This window comes from Orcinus orca, chromosome 17, assembly GCF_937001465.1.
Source record: "Orcinus orca chromosome 17, mOrcOrc1.1, whole genome shotgun sequence".
Taxonomy (NCBI): domain Eukaryota; kingdom Metazoa; phylum Chordata; class Mammalia; order Artiodactyla; family Delphinidae; genus Orcinus; species Orcinus orca.
The window spans coordinates 78,919,585-78,941,702 of NC_064575.1; the positions used below are offsets into that span (position 1 = coordinate 78,919,585).

The 22,118-nt window shown below is 42.8% G+C and overlaps 1 protein-coding gene across 5 annotated transcripts in view; it reads right to left on the bottom strand.

Moving 5' to 3' along the window:
• Positions 1-8,319: 8,319 nt before the first annotated feature.
• Positions 8,320-22,118, bottom strand: part of TMEM71 (transmembrane protein 71) — a 41,169-nt gene continuing 27,370 nt past the window's right edge. For 4 of the 5 annotated variants that reach the window (XM_033419766.2, XM_012531464.3, XM_012531466.3 and 1 more), the window contains 5 exons: positions 19,634-19,819; positions 15,967-16,042; positions 12,870-12,931; positions 12,719-12,779; positions 8,660-9,683 (listed from right to left, as the gene is read on the bottom strand). In XM_033419766.2, coding sequence (XP_033275657.1) covers positions 9,644-9,683; positions 12,719-12,779; positions 12,870-12,931; positions 15,967-16,042; positions 19,634-19,819 — 425 coding nt within the window. In that variant the 3' untranslated portion in view covers positions 8,660-9,643. Of the gene's footprint in view, positions 8,575-8,659; positions 9,684-12,718; positions 12,780-12,869; positions 12,932-15,966; positions 16,043-19,633; positions 19,820-22,118 lie in introns of those variants that run through there. The other variant, XM_049700328.1, reaches the window with a different exon arrangement.

A 22,118-nucleotide genomic window follows, 5' to 3' on the forward strand; every position in this document is an offset into this window, starting at 1 on the left:
ACTAAAGGGAAGATTTTCCCCGGGAGAGAGAAGACTAAAAGCTCTCAGATGGAGGAAAACCTGCCCTGCTAAAGGCACGGAGAAAGGTGCCTGATATGAAGGGGCAGACGATCAAAGAACAAATGTTACGGGGTAGGTGGGAGGCTAATAATCAGTAAGACCTTGTAAGGAGACAGTGTTATTCCAAACATGATGGACACAGATGCATACAGAGGGAAGACCATGTGAAGACACAGGGAAGAGACAGACGTTTACAAGCCTGGACCAGATCCTTCCCTCATGGCCCTCAGAAGGAACCAAACCTGCTGACACCTTGATTTTGGACTTGTAGCTTCCAGAACAATGAGAAGATACATTTCTCTCATTTAAGCCACCCAGTTTGTGGCACTGTGTTATAGCAGTCCCAGCAAACTAATATAGGAATCAAGGAGGACCCCTGAATTTTTTATTAGGAAAACTGAAAAAATGGCATTTCCGTGAACTGACATGGTGAAGAAATGGAGGGGCAGATTTGGAGGAGGTGGGAATTAAGAGGTCTGTTTTGCACATGTTAAACTTGAGATGTGTTTTAGACATCCAGGTGGAAATCGTGAGAGGGCAATTGGGTATGTGCACGTGGAGCAGAGGTCCAGGCTGGGGATAGAATCGGAGGTTTGCAGAGGGGTTTACACTCACGTGTACGGATGAGACCACTCTTGGAGTGAATTTTGACAGAGAAGAGGTCCAAAGACAAAGCCAAGAATAACTAATATTTGAAAGTTGGCCTATGTGGAAGAATTCGCAAATGAGACACAAAGCCAGTGAGGTAGGAGGTAAAGGCAAGTAAGAAAAGTGCTTCAAGAAGGCAGGAGTGACTATGTGAAATGCTGCTATAGGTCAAGTCAAATGAGACCCAAGAATGGACCATTGGATTTAGCAACATTGAAGGTCATTGTAACTTTGACAGGGGCTGCTGTGATGAATGGGCAGAGTGAAATCCTGATTGGGGTGAGTTCAAGAAAGACTTGGAGGAGATGAACTGGAGATAAGTAAGTATGGAAGACAAATCCACCAAGGAATTTTCTACTACTAGGAGCAGAGAAATGGAGGAAGAGAGTAGTTGTAAAGGGTGTGGAATCAAAAGAATGCTTAATTAAGACAGGAGTTATGACAGCATAACAGAGGCTGCTGCTGCAGAAGAGAGAACGATTCCTGGAGCAATTTCTATGAATACATAAGAGGGGGTGGGTTTCAGTGCATGAGCAGTGAGATGGCCTTAAATAGCAACAAGGACTTTCCATCCATAGAACAGGAAGGAAGAGAGTAGGAACAGATGCTGGTAGGTGGATAGATATGGTTAGCTGTTTCTTCATACTTGTTTCTATTTTCTCCACAAAATAGGAAGCAACGACATCAGCTAAGAATGAGACTCAGAGAGGATTTCTTGAAGGTTTGAGAAAAAAAGGACAAGGTATGAAATAGTCACCTGGGGAATAGGATAGTCAGTACACAGGGTGGGATAGGATGATTGCCAGACATGACCAAACACGCTTCGAGGGTTGTGATCATGAATTTAAAGAAGGGCCTGGTTGAGTGGTTTTTCTTGAGCCATGTTCAGTTTGTGAGCACACATGCATAACAGATGACTCACTAGATGCAACCAGCGCTGTAGTTTTACCAGGAGAACACAATAAACAGAGGGAGGTGCAAAGGAATGACTTTAATGATAGCTCATGGAATCTCAAGTGGAGAAGAACAAAAATGAAGACATGGCAGAGGATGAGAGACAGTGAAACACTGTCAGGATCAATATAATTTGATCCTGTTAGCACTGCAAAAATTGTTGGAGGCGGAAAGATAGTGAGCTGGAAAGATGTTGATAGTTAAGAGTGGAATGTTCAAATTTGAGACTATGAGGGAGGTAATGACAAGGTCCAGGGTTTGACTGTGGAGGGTGTGACTGATTTAAGGTGAAAGATGAGACTGTGAGCACAGAGGCAGTAAAGAAAATGAGTGGTAAGACAAGAAGCACATGAAAGATGCTCAACATCATTGGCTACCACGGAATGCAAATCCACTTCATGGATTTCACTAGGGCATGCCTTTCACCTTCATGCCTTCACTAGGGATTGGCTATAATCAGAAAGACAGATATCACCAAGTGTCAGCGAGGCTGTGGAGAAACCCTCACCCTCACATGTGGCTAGTGGGGATAAAAAATGACGAAGCTACTTTGGAAAGGATTTGTAGTTTCTTAAAATGTTAAACATAAATTTACCATATCACCTAGCAATTTCGTTCCTGGGTATCTACCGAGGAGAAATCAAAACACGTCTCCCCACAAAGGCTTGTATGTGAATTTCACGCAACCTTATTCATAATAGTTAGAGTGGAAATCACCCAAATGTCCATCAGTTGGTGAATAATAAACAAAATGCAGTATATCCATATAATAGAATATTATTCTCAAAGATGCCATTTTTGCTGATGAGAAACCTGAACTTCAGAGAGGTTAGGTGATTTGTCAGAAGCCACACAGCGCTGAAAGAGAACATAAGTGTGCTCTGCCTTCTCCCATTGTTCATTCTGCCTCCCCTTTGCAAAGTCACTTCTCAGGATCAACTCTCTTCTAGGGTTTTTATGCTGACTCTGAAACAGAAGTAATAGATAAGAATTCCATCCCGTCAGTAGTATGAAATAATCAAATCAGAGAAGTTCTAAAGCTAAAGTAGAATAAGGCTGGCATAAAGAGGCATCTTGGGAAATCTAGACACAGTCAATGTTTTTGCCACAATCCACGGACCTCTGGCTTGCTTTCTTTGCACCAGCCCCACCATATTCCTTGCCAGTTCTCCAATGGGTCACGCCCAGCCAACTGCTCATTAAACAATTATTTATTGAGCACTTTCTATATGCCAGGCACTCTTCTATACACCGGGGATTCAATGAATCCCTGGCCCTCTTGGAGATTCTGTTTTGATGAAGGAAAAGAGCACAGAACAGGGGGAGACCATAGACAAAAACCAAAACCAAACCAAAAAACCAAAAACCACACACCACAAATGAACAAAAAAGTCGTTTGTCATTCTTCAGAAAATGAGAGAGTCGAGTGACCTGGGGTGGTGGGTGTGGATGAGGAGAACATTCCGGGGTGGCTGGGAAGTTCTCGCTGCAGAGGTGGTATCTGCACGATGAGGAGAAGCTGGCCTTAAGAAGTTCGGGGAGAAGGGCGTTTCTGCCGGTGTCCTGCAGGTGCAAAGGCCCTGAGGTGGAGCTGAGCTTGTGTGTTGTAGGAACAGACATGAGAGCAGTGTTGTGGCCACGGCAGAGCGAGCGGGAGGAAATGTAATATGGAATGGAGTGTTTTCAACAGGAAAGTGAGGCCATCTGATGTACATTTTGGAAAGATCCCTGTAGCTGCTGTGTGGAGACTCAACTGTAGCCTGAAAAAGCACAAAGAGGAGAGACCGTGTAGGAACATTTCTCTGCTCTGGAATTTGTTGTCCCCTTTTCTTTAAATTTCCTCTCCCGTTTTCTTCACCTGCCAAACTCATAGTCATTCTTCAAGAATATTTCAGAATTATTCACAATAACCGAAAGATGGAAACAAGCCAAATGTTCATTAGTGAATGAAGGGATAAACAAATGTGGTCCATCCAATAAGGTTCAATGGAATATTATTCAGCCATGAAAAGGAATGAAGTGCTGATACATGCTACAATGTGGGTGAACCTCAAAAACACTATGCTAAGTGAAAGCAGCCAGACCCAGAAGGTCACATATTGTGTGATTCCACTTATACAAAACCTCCAGGATAGGTAAAGCCATAGAGAGCGAAAGCAGATTAGTGGTTGCCAGGGGCTCAGGGAGGGGTCGTGGGGCGTGACTGCCTAATGGGTGCAGAGTTTTGTTTTGGGGGTAATGAAAATGCTGTTGAACTTGATAGAGGTGATGGTTGCACAACACTGTGACTGCGCTGAATGCCCTTGAATTGTACACTTTAACGTGGTTGATTTTCTGTTTGTGAATTTCATCTCAATTAAAACTTTTAAAGAAAGAAAAGAGCATGTTAGTTTCTTTTTTCTATCAAGCAAGATAAATGTATTCGGACCAACTTCAATTCAAAGGAAAGCTCTATTGGAAAGACACCAAGGTTCCTCTGAGATTCTAGGAAAGAACTGGGCAGCCAAGTTGGGGAGAGCCAGCAGCAGAATGAATTCAGTCCTCTTTCCGGGCTCAATCACATCCTTCCTCTAATCACGTCTGTCCCTGGGAGAAAGAGAATCTGATCGGCCAAGCTGTGTCCTGTGCCTCTGTGTCCTCCAGGGTTTGGGACCAGCAGCCTCACTAAACCTATGGATCGGGGAAGGGGTGATTGAGAAAGATGCTATGGGAACCAGACAAAGGGAAGAAGGGATACTGGACAGAACAAGACAGTTGGTATCCACCACAAACACCTCTCAACTCACACTTTCTTTCAACAGCATCTATCTGGTCAGTACTCACTGAGCATCTCCCCAGCTGGCACTGGCTAGGCACTGGGGATAGAAATGCCCTCCTCGAGCTTATACTCATGAGGAAAGATAGACACTGGATTTATGCCAGTGGGCTGAGAGCTGTGCAGGGGAGTACAGGGGACGCCTGGGAGGCTTTACAATCCAGACAGAGGTGGGAGCATCCCACCCTCGTTAGGGCTCCATGGCTACCTGGAGTCCCCTCTGTCTTACTGCCCATCACGTGGATGTCACTGCCTCTTTGTCTACCTTGATCATTGAACTGTGAGCCCTGAGCTGTGTGGAGCTCAGAACTGACACCGGGGCTAAGACTTGAAAAAAAGGAGGGAAGGAGAGAGTGAGGACACAATGATGTACTGGATACACTAGATTTTAATTTATGTCCTGCTTCCCGTTTGATAAAGGGTCTTTAAAACTAACTTTTTTTGTGGCCACCTTGGCCCCCACGTTGGCGTACGGAGTAAGATAACTTTCTTGCAGGGTGACAGCTGATGACACTGCCCTTATACTAAATCATAGCAGGGGGCTGGGCCTGTCATCTGCCGGAGCCCTCTGCTTCCAACAGGGCAACGGCCGCACGATTGACCCCAGATGGTGGCTGCTTCCATGTCCAAAGTCCTTCTCTCTGGGAGGTCTGTTTTCATATCTATCACCCTGGCCACCAAGACATTTTTCTTGGCTCAAAACCAAGATGTTGGCAGTGGCTGTCTTTGGGTTGAGGGATCCTGGGTAGCTTTTTCTCTTTTGCTTATTTGAATTTTCTCTTTTTTTATTTAAATGAAATGAGGGTGAAGCACTTACAGAATGAAGAAAAGTTAACTGGTTATTTTCAAAGTGAATCCTTTCTCATTCCTGTATATAAGCTCATCTTCTCTTCTTTGATCTCCTCTATGTCAGAAAAGTCATACCACCCCCACCTACCCCCAGACTGTGGAACCACAAGGCATGAACGTATCTGTTTTACAGATGGAGTTCAGAGAAGCTGAGTGACAGGCCCAACATCACAAGATCATAAATGACAGAGCGGCCAAGTCCAACCTATGTCTGTCTGACTTCAAAACCCATATTGTCTTTATATCACTGCACTTTGTGTTAAACACGGGAAGAAGTATTTATTCAGGTAGATTGACGTGCCCTTGGCCAAGCCTCAGCCCACTTCTCGCCCCTTTCTTCTACCGTCTCACCTACCAACTGAAAAATTCACATGGTCCCATAAGTCAGGAAAACTCCTACCCCTACTACTAATGTTACTACTTCTGTTGGTAACAGCAGCTCCCACTTTGGAAGAGCTTAGTGTGTATCTAACACTGTGTTAAGCCTTAAGTACTTTGCCTGCATGGACTCATTTAATTCTCGTAAAAATGCTATGAATTAGGTGATATTTTATCCCATTTTATAGATGAGGAAATTAAGGCTTAGAAAGATGAAATACCGGGCTCCCTTGGTGGCTCAGTGGTTAAGAATCCACCTTCCAATGCAGGGGACACAGGCTCGAGCCCTGGTCCGGGAAGATCCCACATGCCACGGAGCAACTAAGCCCGTGCACCACAACTACTGAGCCTGCGCTCTAGAGCCCGCGAGCCACAACTACTGAGCCCGCGTGCCACAACTACTGAAGCCCACACGCCTAGAGCCCGTGCTCTGCAGCAAGAGAAGTCACTGCAATGAGAAGCCCGTGCACCGCAACGAAGAGTAGATCCAGGTCACTGCGACCAGAGAAAGCCCACGTGCAGCAGCAAAGACCCAACACAGCCAAAAATAAAATAAATAAAATAAACAAATAAATTAAAAAAAAAAAAAAGGCTCAAGGCCAGGGAAATTCCCTGGCTGTCCAGTGGTTAGAACTCTGAGGTTTCACTGCCAAGGGCACGAGTTCAATCCCTGTTCAGGGAACTAACAACAACAACAAGAAAAAAAAAAAGAAAGGAAGAAAGATGAAATACCTTGTCCAAATGTCCAAAGTGACAGAGCAGGTAAGTAGCCAGGTCAGAACTTAGCCCCGGGTCCAGTCTCACTCCAGGGCAGGAACATCGAGTTGTTAACTACAGTGCTAGTGTTCAAAGGATGTGATTCAGCAGAGGAAGAGCCAAGTAAATGGGGAAGGTGGAAAGGTCTGGAATGTGGTCCTCGATTCTTCCTTTCACTGAAAAAAACAAGAAGGAAAATGGAGCTCCTGGCACTGAGCTTCTGCTACCTCCCCAACAGCAGATCAGTTGCAGCCTGAACTCAAGTTTCACCCACACAAGAGTATGCTGCTGCAATCTGGGTTAGGATGGAGGGTGGGTCGCCCTCCCTCTCCACCAGGCAAATATGAAATGATATATTTGCATTGAAAATAAAAGTCCTGATATACAGTACCAGCCTTTGTCCCCCACCTTGCCTTTCATTTTCTTTGTTTTTATTTCCTTTAAGGCTACAAAAGGATAAGAAAATTGTGGCCAAGTGGTTGCCAGCTTTTAGCATCCACCTGCTAAGTTGCCCCACACCCCCGAGGTACCTCGTCTGGTTCTCTAGCAGGTGTCACTTGCAGCTGTAGCAGATTTCGCCCAGCAAGGGACAGATGGAGGGGATACAGCCACCACAGCGGGATAGATAATTTTTTTAATACATGATCAGACCTTCGTCAAGGCTGGGTAAGGAAATGTGGCATTGGTGCAAAGTATGCCAACTTAGCAGGTGTCTGCTCTGCTGCATTGTATGAGCAATAGTGGGATTCCTTTTGGTGGGGAGGGGGAATGGTTGGCATCCATCCAAGGGTAGCACAGGCAGATCATTTTGAGTCATTTTGAAGTAACTACAGTAGAGTTTACTTGCGGGAAATGACATAGGAGCCTTAAGACCTGGGGTGCACAAGTCACACGTTCTCTCTGAGATTCACCTTCCTCGTCGTTAAAATGAGGGTCTGGTAGGGTCCACTAGAGCTCACCAAAGATTCACAGGCTTCCCTACATTTCCCAGCCACCCCCCCCAACCCCATTGGTGGGGTCGTGTGACTACCTCTCACTCCTGGCACAAAAGGGAAGGCATGTGTCACTCTCTTGCCTGAGACAGGTAAGCAGACAAGCTTGGAGGCCATAGATGGCCAATGGCATCATTACAAGATCTGCCTGGACCACATCAGGTGTTACATGGGTTTGTCTGTTGTTACAGCAAAAACCAAACTATGGACTACCGTAAGGATTACAGGTAAGGTAGATAAACATCTAGCACACAGTAAATGCTCCATCATGAGCTGGCTGCAGCCATAGGAGCCTCTACAAGCAGAGGTCCTAAAGCAAGCCAGACAGCATCAGATGATTTTTCTCTCCTACAGCATCTTATTCCCAATAAGATGGAATAAGCTTTTGGCATCTTAAAGCCAAATCTTTCAGGAACTCGATTTGAGAATCTTGAGATACAAGATCCAAGGTAAAGGCCACAGCTGTCCCTGAAAAATGACTCTTTTCATTTAATCTTCTGCTTCATGGAAAGCTTTTTCCTGGGTTAGTATTTCCGGAGAGAGTGACTCAGGCAATATTTGATCTTCAAGGTGCCACGCTCCTCCCCTCTACCCCTTCTCAGCAGTGGGAAGAGTAAGGGCTGTTGGGTCACACAGACTTGGGTTTGAAACCTAGATCCCCTACGTGCCCCTTGTGTCCTTGGGAAAGTTTTCAAACTTTTCCAAGGTTATCTATCAAAAGGTGATTATAACACCTGCTGTATTAGGCAAGATTTTCCAGGGAAACAGAACCAATGGTATATTCCAAGAACGTAAGACATATATGATATATTTATGATAACTATAGATATATTTATAGGTATCTATATCTATCTACCTATGTAGAGAGATGTTAAGGAATTGTCTTATGAAATTGTGGGGACTGACATGTCCAAAATTTATGCGGCAAGCCAGCAAACTGGAGATTCAGGTAAGAGTTGATATCGTGGTCCTGAGTCCGCAGCCTGGAAACTCACGCAGCATTTGGCTGTTGCGATCTGTAGACAGAATTCCTTTTTCCTCAGGAAACCGCAGTCTTTTCTCTTAAAGCCTTCAACTGATTGGATGAGGACCACCCACATCATGGAGGGTCATCTGCTTTACCTAAAGTCCATTCATTGTAGATGTTAATTACATCCAAAAAAATACCTTCACAGCAACATGTCGACTAGTATTTGACCAAACCAAGTCATTGATGACTCCATTTATTACTATAAAACTTTTTCAACCAAAAAGGCACTAAGTACAATTGATATAAAAAGTGATATTTTGACATTACCATTTTAAGCAAAGACAATTTTCTCCACACAATTCTCCAGCCAGAGAATGTCATGCAAAACAAATTTGAACCGCAGGCCACATTTGGGAACATACACCAAGCAAGAGGGATGGAGAGGAGCATCTCCTGTAATCCCTCAGTGCAACTGTGCAATTTTTGTGTATTTCAAAGCACTGCGGTGTTTTGCCTTTATTTTGCCCCTGAGGTATTTTTTGTGTGTTATATCTTTATTTGAATTGAAGTTTGAGTGAAAGGTAATCATGAGTGCCAAGATGATTGAAAACTTGGTAAAGAAACTGGTTAGAAAGAAGAACTTTCTGAAAAATGGCTCTCTCCTGCCTGTTTTCCATCAACCATTATCTACTGTCACCACCTTCTATTAGGCCATTCCTTGGGAAGAACTGAAAACTTTTTCTACATTATAGTTTATGTACAAACCGCATTTATTTACTTTCAAGTTGGTGCTGATTATGTGAATTCCCTTTCTTTGTTCAACTGCAGCGGTTCAGCAAGGGATAGGTACAGGCAGGCAGGCCCAGGAATCTGCATTGTTATAAGCTCCTCATAGAATTCTCTAAAGAAAATTAATGTTTGAGAACCACTGCCTTAAGGTATAATAAGAGAACACTCATCCAGGTGGTTTGTTCTCTGTCACGTTTCCCAGTCCTTTCCTTGCAACTGCTTGTGTTTGCAGAGGAAAGACAAATTAATATTATTTTCATGAGCATATTATCATTGTGAGGCCAAAACTGAGATTTTTTTTTAAACCACATAACCAAATTAAAATGTTCTTTTTTCTCAGTTATCCACTTGTTCACTCTTTCCAATAAAACAGTTGATTCCAAGCAGACTACAAATGGGACAATTTCTGGATATTCAGATTGAAGACATTCATCAGAGGCTCTCCTGAATGGTTGTCAAATTTTGGCAAAACCTAGGTCAGAGAAAGGAGGAAAGAAATGCATAATCCATCCACATACATGAGAAAATGCAGTATCTGCTTGAATTACTGCATGACCACACGCACACACGCACACAAGCACGACTACCTTGAATAATCAAAACTAGGACAGTGGTGCCCCAGCTCTTTTTCCTCCTACTAGTTCTCAGTTATCTCCCCTTCCTGGGACAGCCTACAGAGGTTTTTGTCCCTAATCCCAGCTTTGTACTTAGTTAACTACTATTTTATATTGTCTTTCTTCTCTCCCCAAAATACAAGTGCGTTTTCCCCATATTTCTACTCTCTAAAGTTGATTCGTTCATTCACCAACTGTATAAATATATATTTCTTCATGGTGAAGTAGAGAAAAGAGATGTTGCCCATTTTGCTACTATGATGTCATGAATGCAAAATGGACACTTCTGATGCTAACACGTTATTGGCGACATGGGGTACCTCTGATGACCTTCATTTGAAAGGAACCTTCAAACCAATGGTGAGCAGTATAGACAGTCCCCAAACTTGAAGACTTTATATTTAACCAAGAAGGTGGTTGAATAAGAATTGCATGATGGTATGAAAAGGGATGTGATTTGAGAACTATAAAGTGCTAAAGAGTAGGTATCTTATCTAATCTAACTATGTGCAGCGCCGGACCCGGTGTGGGAGGGCTGCTCCGTAATGTTTGTTGAACTGAATTCAGTGCTTGTCTGCAATTCCCGTGGTTTCCGCTCCTTGATTATTGGAGGAGACCTATGAGTTGTTCTTGTTAGTAACCATGTCTTTGGCTTATTGGTTTCTGGATATGTTTATATATGAGGAAGAGGGTTGCAAAATCTTTAATGTACAGGAGCAGAGCTCTTGGCTCTAAAGGAAGTACTTTAAGAAAAGAGACAGCAAATACATTCAATTCAATGAATATTTATGGAGTACCTACTATTTTCAAGGCATTGGATACAGAAATGAAGTCAATAGTCCTTGTTTTCACAGATCCTGAATGCAAGAGTGTGTGTATATGAGGTCGGTGGGCAGGAAATGGGAAAAAATGGAGAGGAAACGAGAGGAAAACAAGCTGAAGTATGTATACAAGTAATCAAAGAAGTAATCTTTTTCCATAAATGAGGCTGTAGCTGAGAGCGTTTAAGATGGAAATATCATCCTGGTCTTGATCTAAGTTCTTTTAAGAGGAGTACAGAACAGTGGGAGATGCCCTTAAAGCAACAGGTGACACAACACCTGCAGGTCAGATACTGGCTTATCCAGACTGCCTTCCCTGCCCACCCTCCTTACCTCTCCTGGTCTAGCCAAACATCATTCCTGGTGATCCCATAGCCTCTGTGCTAACTCTGTACTTGCACTTATCGCATTTAAAATGTAACTTCACCTTGCCCTTTACATGTCCCTCTAATTAGACTCTGAAATCTCGAGGCCTTGGCATTGTAACCCTGGCACTTAATGACAGTGTCTGACCCTTAGCAGAGACTCCATAAATGTCTGCTGAGCATTACTGGACACCCAGTGCAGCACAGAACACATCGTAAACTCTCAATAAAGATTTAGTAGGCTAAGCGATGCCACTTTAGAGATCAAGGGGTAAAGGCTTTACAAACCATCGTTCCAAGACTTTCATAGTTAATGTGCAAAGAATTTCCTGGGGAGGTTATTAATAATAAAGACCTCCTCAGAAATTTGGATTCAGAAGGTCTGGAATCAGGATCCATTCCTCTGCTTTTCAAACAAGCTCCCCAGTTGATTCTAGAGCAAATGTCCCCATGCCTTGCTTTGAGAAACTCCGCCCTCATTAAGCTTCCTAAAAAGATGATACTTGTCGCTCTGATTAATTGTATATATTCATCTTAAAACCCAAAGAAAACGGGTTTCTACTATTCTCACCATCTGACACTTCTGAAAGTTGGGTTACAAATTGACTCTTTGGATGAAAGTCTTTTGTTCAGACATTATAGGTTAGTCCAGTCCTGGACCGGTTAGTCCAGTCCTGACATCTCAGCCCAAAAAGCTGAGCACACGTGCGAATCTGTGGTTAACCTCGTGTGAGATGCGCCTGTGCACAGCCCCGTAGCTAGAGGGAAAGAAGTGGGTATCTTAGAAAAGTTTTAGACAAATATCATTAATTTATAAGAACTAAAGAATAAGGATTTCTCGGGTGACCTCAGGACCCAATTTTCTAACTATCAGGTTAAATAAAACTTAGCTATACCAGATGCTCGCCCCTAGAAACCTGGAAGGCCAGGAAAGGAAGGGAAACATCGCTCAGCGTGACAGTAAATCAATGCTGGCTGGAGTCCGAAACAAAATAAGTCTTCACTAAGCCGCACTGTGATTTCAGAATTAACAGAAAAATTTCATAAATAGGGCAACAGGGTGTCAAGAGAGAAGGCCAGTAAACTAATTTGAATTACAGACCTCAGCCTCCGAACTCTGGGAGTCGACCTCTGGCAGCCATATTAAAGTGAGGGTAATTAACACCATCCATCTTGCAAGGGGATGGAGATTTGCAGGCTGTTTGAGATTCTGTGAGCACCTCACCCAGACCCCAGTCACCCTTCGAAATATGCTGAACTATGGCAGTCAGCATATAGGGGGATCGTTAAGTGGGTGGGTGAGAGATGGTGGAGAAATCACAGTTTGTAACTGAAATCATTTCACGGGCAGTTTGCCAGCTCTTTGGGAAACTCTAAGATAAAAGCCTTTTAATATGGGCTATTTATGAAGTACAGTGCTATGAATCTATAAGAGCCCTTTAAAAACTACTTAAAAATTGAAAATTCATATTATTTCCTATGTCTTGCTGCCTTAAAAACTAATTCTATCTATTTTGGTGTAGGAATTTAGGAGACAGGTTAATACTACTATCAGATCTTAGCAGGAATAGAAAGTATTCTTCAGGACAAATAATCAGGACCTTTCTTGTACATAATCACTGCCATCCATTACTCAGCAGAAAGCATTCTCAGATATCAGACTGTGGTCGTCTTTGTACAGATGATGCTAACACAGGCAACACTTACCAAGTGCAGGTGGTGGCTTTGAAAGAGTTGGCAAGGCTGAGAAGAAATGACTTGACGACATCTTGGAGGAAAAAGAGAAAGTATTTTTAAATGCCCAAAACTGGAATAAAATACAGGAATCAGAGCAGTAATTTGGGAAACGGTTACTTACAAGCAATGGTTATCACCAAGGAGCATGTGAAGACACTGGCTATGATTCCTCCCAGAAACCATCTGAAACAGTAGGATTGCTCAGGCTTAGCAAACTAATTGTATATTTCCAACATATAAGATGTTCTTTTAGATTTACCATAGATGGATGATTTTAGGATTTACTATAAAACTACAGTAATAGAGATAGTGCAGTATTGGCAAAAGGATAGAGATATAGATCAACGGAAAAGAATAGAAGTTCCAGAAATAGACCCATACAGATACAAGTTAAGTGATTTTTTAACGGAGGTGCAAAAGCAATGCAATGGAAAAAGGAGAGTCTTTTCAACAAATGGTGTCAAAATAATCGTTTAGACACATGCAGAAAAACGAACCTATACAAAGACTTCACACCTTAACACAAAATTTAACTCAAAATGAGTCATAGACTGAAATGTAAACCACAAAAGTATAAAACTTCTAGGAAAAAAAAAAAGGAGAAACTTTGTATGCCTACTGCTTCATAACCTTGACAAAAGAGGGTGTTAAACTTTGGGGTTTTTGTCAATCTGATGGATGATTGTATCACACAGTGGATTTTCTTCTTTTTGAAGAATAATATTTTTATAGCTTTTGTGCTCAAAATATGAATATGGAAAGAGATTGCAAATAAATACAAAGACAAGAGGAAAATGTCACCAAAAAACTCCCACCGCCCTGAAGCATTCACTATTAAATTCTGACAAATATCTTCTCAGACATCTCTTCATAGGCATTTTAAAAACTTTTAAAAATTGAGCTTTAGCAAATGTACACTAAAACATATAAAGTGCACATTTTGGGTTTTTTAAAAATATAAACCCTCGTAATCACCCAAAGCAGGAAATAAAATATTTCCAGCAACCCATAAGGTTTCCTTTGTTGATCTTTCCCACTTTATCCCCCCAAATTAACCACTATTCTTACATCTATAGTAACTGATTGGTCTTGCCTTTTCTTGACAATCATATAGACTCTGTTGTCATCTTTCACTTATATAATATCCGTGAGGTTCATCCATGCTGTTGCCCATAGGAATAGTTCTTTTTTAAAAAAACAGTTATTTACTTAACTACACTTTTTACTTTAGAACAACTTTAGATATACAGAGAAATTGCAAAAAAGAATACAAAGGGTTCTCACATACCCCACATCCATTTCCTCTGTTATTAGCATCTTACAGTACATGGTACCTTTGCTGTAATTATAAGGAGCCAACATCGGCACATCACTAATAACTCAACTCCACACTTCATTTGAACTTTACAGTTTTCCCCTAATTGATCCATTTTCCAGCATCCCACATAGGATATCACATGACATTTAGTCATTATGTCTCCTTAGGTTCCTTTGGGCCGTGACGATCTCTCAGACTCTCCTTGGTTTTGATGACCTTGATGGTTTTGAGGAGTACTGGTCAGATAATGTGGAGAGTGTCCCTCAAGTTGGGTTTTTCTCATGGTTAGACTGGGGTTCAGAAGACCCTAGAGGTGGAGTGCCATTCTCATCATATGAAGGGTACATGCCATCAACATTACTCATACCTTTTGATGTTGACCTTCATCATCTGAGGTACCATGTGTCAGTTTTCTCAACTGAAAAGTTTCCTTTTCCCCCTCTTTCCAAACACTACTGCTTGGAAGCAAGTTTCCAAAGGTAGCTCAAACTCAAGTGATGGGGAGGCAATTTCTCCTCTTAAGGGAGGAGTTTCTACAGAAATTAACCTAAGAGGAACACTTTATTAATAGTCCTATGAAATAAAGAAAAGTTTCCATGATCAGCAAAGTCTGGGAAAAGCTAAGTTAAATAAAGCTAAACAGGTTTCTTCACCACATTATTTCACTGAGACTTTATTATGCTAATACACATTGTGATCCTCCAACTTGGGATATATAATGCAGAATTTTGCAAATGTATTTTTAACTACAGGACTCCCCCCCAACCCCTTTGTGTTCTTCTGGTTCCATTATGATCTAAAAATACTTCTCAAACCTCATAATTATCTGGGAAGCTGTTTTAAAGTATGGATTCTCACTCGATCTAAATTGGTATCTCAAGGGATGGGATCCAGGGCTTCGTATTTAAAAATACAACTCCCCCAAGTGGTCCATGGGATGTGAGATACTTGATCATCAACAGGAGGGACTTGAGAGGAAGCAGCACTTAGTGACTGGAGCTCAAGGACCACAAAGACCCCAGGAGGTACCACTCATCTCTGTTTCATTGTTTCAACAAATATGACGAGGCCCTAGCACAGTGTCTCTGTTCTCAAGGAGCTTGCAATCTTATAGGGAAAGACGGATCATTAGCATTTAAACAAGTGAACACATAATAGGTCAGGTGGTGATAAAGGCTCTGAAGAAAAGCCAAGTGAGATGTGTGTGATAGAGAATGGTATTCTATTTATACAGGGTTGTCAGGGAAGGGCTTTCTGACAATGTTTGTGACATTTGGACAGATTTCAGAAAGAATTAAGGGCACAAGTTATTGTTTCTCCAGAAGAAAAAGACTGTAGTAGGCAGAATAAATAGCAAGCACAAAGGCTCTGAGGCACAGGTGGGATTAGCTCAGATGGGACTTGATCACCGCCCTGGAGACTTGGGCAAGAAAAGAATAGGAAGGACACGCTGGACAGAGGGTAGAACAGAAACGTGCCTATAACCAGGCAAGAGCGTTATGTCCTCTGAGATGCTGAGGAGACATTTCATGTGAGGATATAAAAATATAATGGGAAAGATGGAGTCCCAATGGGACTCCATTGTGGGGACTTCACATGCCCTTGAACTCCAAGTAGGGTTACTTAGACTGTATCTGTAATAGGGAGTCACTGAGGATTTAAACGAAGGATAATGCATGGTAAAAATCCAATTTCTAGCAAGATCCACTGCCTTTGGTATGTCTTGTGAGATAATGGGAGGAGGGAGGTGATAGATAAAAGGGCAATGGACAGACAAATGAACAGATCTTAACCACAGAGCTACCTAAAATGCTTTGCGGAACAAGGTAAGGAAATCATCAATCAATTACAGCTTCATTAAGTATGAAACACAACCGCATAAACATAAAATCTGAATTACCTTGCACAGGCAGAGATAATTAAGCATGCAGCAAACAGAGTTGCTTGAAAGGAGACCTCTCCTAACAAACTGGTTTCTAATAGGAAAAATAAAAAGAAATGAATTAGAACTCAAAAACATGGTTTTCAAATGTATGTCAGCTCAAGTAATTTGTCATAAGTAATAAGATAAAATTATCAAATGTTGTACAGGGCCATTCATTACAAATTTCCTGAAAATGATCAGTTTTGTCCTATCACTAAAAAAAAAATGATTACATTACATAAACAGTTTGGGGCTTGCCTTTTACTTTAATGTTGGGGAAAGGCTTTTTAGAATGTATGCTAATGTCAGAAATCTAACTGGGATGATATTGATAATAATATTAATGCCTCAAATTTGTGGAGTGACTTATGATTCACAAAGAGCTTTCCTACATCAGTTCATTTCATCAACACGACAAAAGCGTGAGGCGGGAACCATTATCACAGTTCTGCAAATGAGAAGACCAAATTTCAAATGATGAAATTCGTCCAAGGTCACACAGCTATGAGGTGCTAGAGCCAGGATTGAAAAACCACATCTAGCCAGAACACCATGTTTTGCCTAAAATGGGGCGGGGAAAGAGAATGGCAACTTGGCATGCTGGGAGTCTCTAAAGGGCAAAAAAAGAGAATAAATATTCGGAACTATCTGTCCTTCTGAAACTCTTTGCTATCGTAAAATATTTCAGTGCTACTAAGCCACAGTGGAAATGACTGCAAATCCTCCAGAAGTTATAAATGGAAGAGTTAAACCAGTTGTGACCCTGAGTATTATTCTAGTCATCTAAAAGAAATCAGAGCTAGTTTAAGGATTGCCACATAAAGATCTAAAGGAAAATAGAACAAACCTCAGCTTAATCTTTGCCAAATGCTTCAAAAGCTCAATTTTTGTTTAAATAGTTGTTTAAAACTTGGAATGACTTTGAGCTATGAACGCGTTTATTTTTGCCATTTGTGCTCTGAATGGAGGTCGAGTCAGCTAACAGAAACCTACTTAGTCCATAATGCGGGCAGAACACTGGAGACTGGCAATGCAAAATATAGCAGTTGTGAATGACATCACTGCAAATGTACAGTATTTCATGTATACTGTGATTTAAATAAGTTATTGTGGTTTCAGTTGAACACTCAACCATCCTTCTAAAGTATGTTTCTATTCTTAGCTTCCTCTGATTTCAAGTAGAATTTGAAACCCATTTTCTCACAGAAATAAGTCTAGCTTGACTGCAAAGGTCACTAGACTTGAATACTGAAGGAAAATTGGGTTTAAATTCAAGTTCTATAAAGATATGTATTGTGTGATTGTGGACAAGGTGTCATTGATTCATTCCATCAGTAGCCGCTCACGTAGCATTGATTTTGGCTTAGTTCACGTGTAACCTCCTTCAAGAAGCCTTCCTGGATGCCTTCAACTCCCCCTTGGCCCTTAGCTTCTCCCTCTTTATAATCCCATTATACCTTATGCCTGTCTCCATCAACAACCTTTTCACACTGAATTAAAATTGCTGTTTTCTTTCTCTACGATTCCCCACCAGACTATTGAGAATAGCCAGCATCTATTGGCTGCTCTTTGGTGGCAGTGCCCATATTTTCCTTGGGAAGCCCCCTCTCCCCTTCTCCTAGTACATGGTGCCCATGGACAGACTGATTTCCCTCCCAGTCTTTGATCCACTCCAAGCCATTTGGAGCTTTACATATTTATTGACAAAGGGATTGGTTTTGCCATGTAAAGGGGACCCTCCCAGAACCAAGAAAGCCTGCCCTTTGGTCCTAACTTGAGAAGCCAATAATCTCCTTCTGCTGGCCTTGAACATGGAAAGTTGTAGGTACAGAGCCAGCAGGAGCTACCATGGAGTAGTAAGTAGCATTTTAAAGAGTGAAGCTGACACAGAAGAAAAGAGACTTGTAGAGACTGACAGAAACCTGAAATGTTTGCCTGGAGTTTTTAATAATATGAAGCAATACATTCAATGATTGATTAATCCATTTTGAGTTGGATTGCCATCCGCTGGAACTCAAAAAGCCCTGAGTGATAAAGATGATGCCATGCATGCCTATATCCCCAGCATATGAACCACCACCTGAAACAGCCTGCACGCTCAAGACCTACATGCGAAGGAGATAAAATCGAATCAAATGGAGACCTTGTCCACTCAGGGCTTCATAGACGTGTGAGGCAAAGGAAGATGGCATCAACAGAGAGAGAGATACCCGGTGCTGTGTGCTATGGCGTCTCAGGGAAGCCAAGTGTTACCTCAAGGCCCCAGCAGGGGGCAGAGAAGGCCCCACAGAAGCGGTCTCCTCTGAACTGTACCTTGAAGAAAGAGTAGGGGTCTTCCAGGTATAGCCCGTGGGAGACATTCTAGATACAACACAGAACATGTACAGAGGCTTACTTGGCCTGTCAGAACTTGAGTATTCTTATCTGTAAAATGGAGATAGCACACTTAACTGGTCCACCACAGTCATGGAGCCCGTGCTCTGTGCCAAGCACTACCTGGGTAAGTTTAAAATCTACAAATGCCTAAGATATGGTGCCCATCCTGAAGGAGCTCACAGCATGATGGGTGAGATACAAAAGTAAATATGCAAGAGCAGTGCAGGAAATGGGTATGGAGGAACACAAAAAGGGGTCACTTAACACCTCTTCCTCAGAAAACAGGGTGGACTCCCTGGAGGAGGTGGCTGTGAAGCCTTAGTAGGTGTTGATCACCGGGGAACTGTCTAAAAAATAAACACTGCTTTCTCTGTCATCCCAACACCTTGAAAGGGAACTAAAAAACCCTCAACACTTATCTACTAGCTGCACTGGGACAAAATAAAGCAGAGCATATTGGGCTTTGGGAGTAGAAGTGGTCAGTGAAATAAATATTCATGATTTGGGGAAGGCAAACAAAGAGAAGATATTATTTTTCCACTTAACCTCAATCTTATGTAATCATAACGTCACATTTTTGAAGTGCTTAGTATACACGATGCTAAGTGCTCGACACGGATTATTTTAGTCATTTACAAGGTAAGCACTATGGTTATCTCCATTTACAGATGAAAACGTGAAATTTTGCAGGGTTGGGTAAACAGCTTCTGAGTTCCAGCCAACAAATGGGCACTGGGCTTTGAACCTTGGCAAGCTGAAGATAGAGCCTGGAGGCGACACTGTGTGCAAACATGATTAATCTGATATTAGCAAGCTAGAGATTAAGGGAGATGCCTGCTGAATTTATTTCAGATTTACTACTGACAGGAAATAACAATGCCTTGATATCTTTTGACTTTCCTTGCTGGGGGCATAGCATGAAAGGACGTTCTTTTCTTTCTTCCCTTCATTTTCTTCTTATAGAGTATGTCAAATGCACAGCTAAGTATAAAGATGATAACAGTGTACACCTGTGTACGCACGACTCCGCTTTAGCCAAGCTTAACATTTTGCCAAATGTCTTCAGGGTTTTTAAAAAATAAATAACACTGCAAATCCAGTCCTTCTGGTGCCTCAAAGATGACACCTCCAAATCAATCACCTTCTCTGAGAATGCATCACATGGGCACAGGCTGATACCAGCGCCTAAGGGGATATAGTCATCTCTGGGCCCTGAAAGGAAGAATTATTTGGGTGTGGCAAAGATTTAAAAAAAAAAAAAACTCACTTGGATGATCCAAAATGTTTTCCTGGAAAGGTTCAGAAGCTGTGAACTGGGACCGAGGAGGCAGGTTGTGGGAGTTTTCTCCAGGACTCCGAGAGGTGACATGGCTGGAAAAGGAGGTTTTCACAGACTCTGCATTTAGCTTCTCCGACTCCCAGTTATCCATCAGTGAACAGTCCAAACCACCTCCTGGAAGAGCAGAAGGGATCAGTGCTTGTGTGTGTTTGTATGTGTGTGTGTTTTCGGTGACTAATGATCATAACAATAGTCTCAAGAAGGACAGAGAATTGGAACTGAACGAGCAGAGATATTTTTTTCCTAACCTCTATTTTCATGGCATGTCTGGATCATAAAGTGACTAAGGCAGCCCACAGGTGACAGCCCCAGAGAAGATGCCAAGCCAGAGTTTCGGAAGGGGAGCCAGGGTAGAGGGGAAGCCAGGGTAGAGGGGAAGGCAAAAGCTTCATGAGCCCCGGGGCGGGCGGATCCGTTGATTCATTCAATGCAGAATTATTGTATAACTGCACACAGGACACAGCTCAAGAGGCTGGAAGTCGGAAGCCAAAGTAGATACTGCTGTGCCCCACTCACAGTTGGAGAGGGACAGGCACACAAGCCCACAGCTAAGAGGCAACGAGGTCATTGCTATGTGGAAGCCTGGCAGAAGGTGTCCAGATGGAGCCTAGGAGGGAGTGTGTGAGTGCTGAAGTGGAAACTTGAAGGATGAGTAGGAGTGCTTCCAGAGAGACAGCAGGAGGAGGGCAGGCCAGGCAGAGAGAAGGAGGGAGAGGGGGAGGGGAGAGGGGGAAGGGGGAGGGGGAGGGGAGAGGGGGAGGGGGGAGGGGAGAGGGGGAGGGGGAGGGGAGGGGAGGGGGGGAGGGGTAGGGGAAGGGGGAGGGGTAGGGGGAAGGGGGGAGGGGGGAGGGGAGAGGGGGAGGGGGAGAGGAGAGGAGGAGGGGAGGGGGAGGGAGGGGGGAGGGGGAGAAGGAAAGACATCAGCCTGGGAGAGAACGTGGCAGGTTCCCAGAAGAGGGAGGCCTCCTATGTGGTCAGACAGGAAGTCCTGGAAGATGGTTCTGGCTGGACTGCTAAGAGGGAGTCAAATCACGAAGGGCCTCATGGGTCACACTCACTCAGGAGCTAAGATTTATCCTGAGGGCAACTTGGAGCATGAGTGTAACAGGAAGTACCTGGTGTGTTGAAGTGCTCACTCAGCAGTGAGAGATGGGAGAGAGGCCCCTCCCCGTTTTGGAAGCTGGGAATGACTGTGGAACTCCAAGAGACACTTGGGGTCCTCATATAACAGTGCTTCTTAACCAGAAGTAATTTCTCTCCCCAGGGGACATTTGACAATGTCTGGAGTCATTTTGGGTTGTCACAACTTGAGCAGGGGAGAAGGGATGGGGTGTCACTGGTGTCACTGGTATCTAAGGAAATAAAACCCAGGGATGTTGTGAAACATCCTATAATGCACAAGACAGGCCTGGATACTGAGCTAATGAACTGATGCTTCTGGACATGGGAATTCCTGCCAACCCTGCAGGTTGCCTCCCACCCTCCCACCCACAACTTGCTGCCTCTTGACAAAGCAATCTGCAGAAGCATCCCTGCTGGTTGCCATAGAAAAAGGAAACAGTAGAAAGTGAAACATGCAGAGCGTCCAGTAATGATCAAGTTGCAGAAGAGGTCCTGGACCTTGTTCATTGCAGCACTATTCACAACAGCCAAGTTATGGAAACAACCCGAGTATTTACCAATAGGCAAATGAGTAAAGAAAATCCTGTCATTTGTAACATTGTGGATGAACCAGGAGGACATTATGCTAAGTGAAATAAGCCAGTCATAGAGAGACAAATACTGCATGATTCCACTTACACATGTGGTATCTAAAATAGTCAAAATCAGAAAAGCAGAGAATAAAATGGTGGTTGCCAGGAGCTGGGGGGGAGGGGGCTATGGGGAGTTGTTCAACAGTTATAAGGTTTCAGTGATGCTAGATGAATAAGTTCTAGAGGTCTGCTGAACATAGTGGCTATAGGTGTCAATGAGGTATTTTATGCACTTCAAAATGTGTTGAGAAGGGTGATCTCGCTTTTTGTTCTTAGTACAAAAAACAGACTCCCCCCAAAACCCCCGCAGAAACAAAAGACTCCACAAAGGGACACAAGGAAACTCTGGGAGGTGTTGGATGTCTGTTGCCTTGACTCTGGTGATGGTATCAGGGGGTTTGCAACTGTCCAAACTCATCAAAGTGTACACATTAAATAAGTACATCTGCATATATCAATTATACCTCAATAAAGCTGTTTTAAAAAAAGAGAGGAAGCTATGTGGTCAAATTAACATGGAAGTGAGAAGGAACTGGTAACTTTCATGGCTGATTATATATTCATGAATGGCACTGAACTAAGATCTGGGGAGATATGGTTGAGGATGTGAGAAGAGTAAAAATATTCCTGTGCTGTCGTCCAAGGCTGCTCTGTTGAAC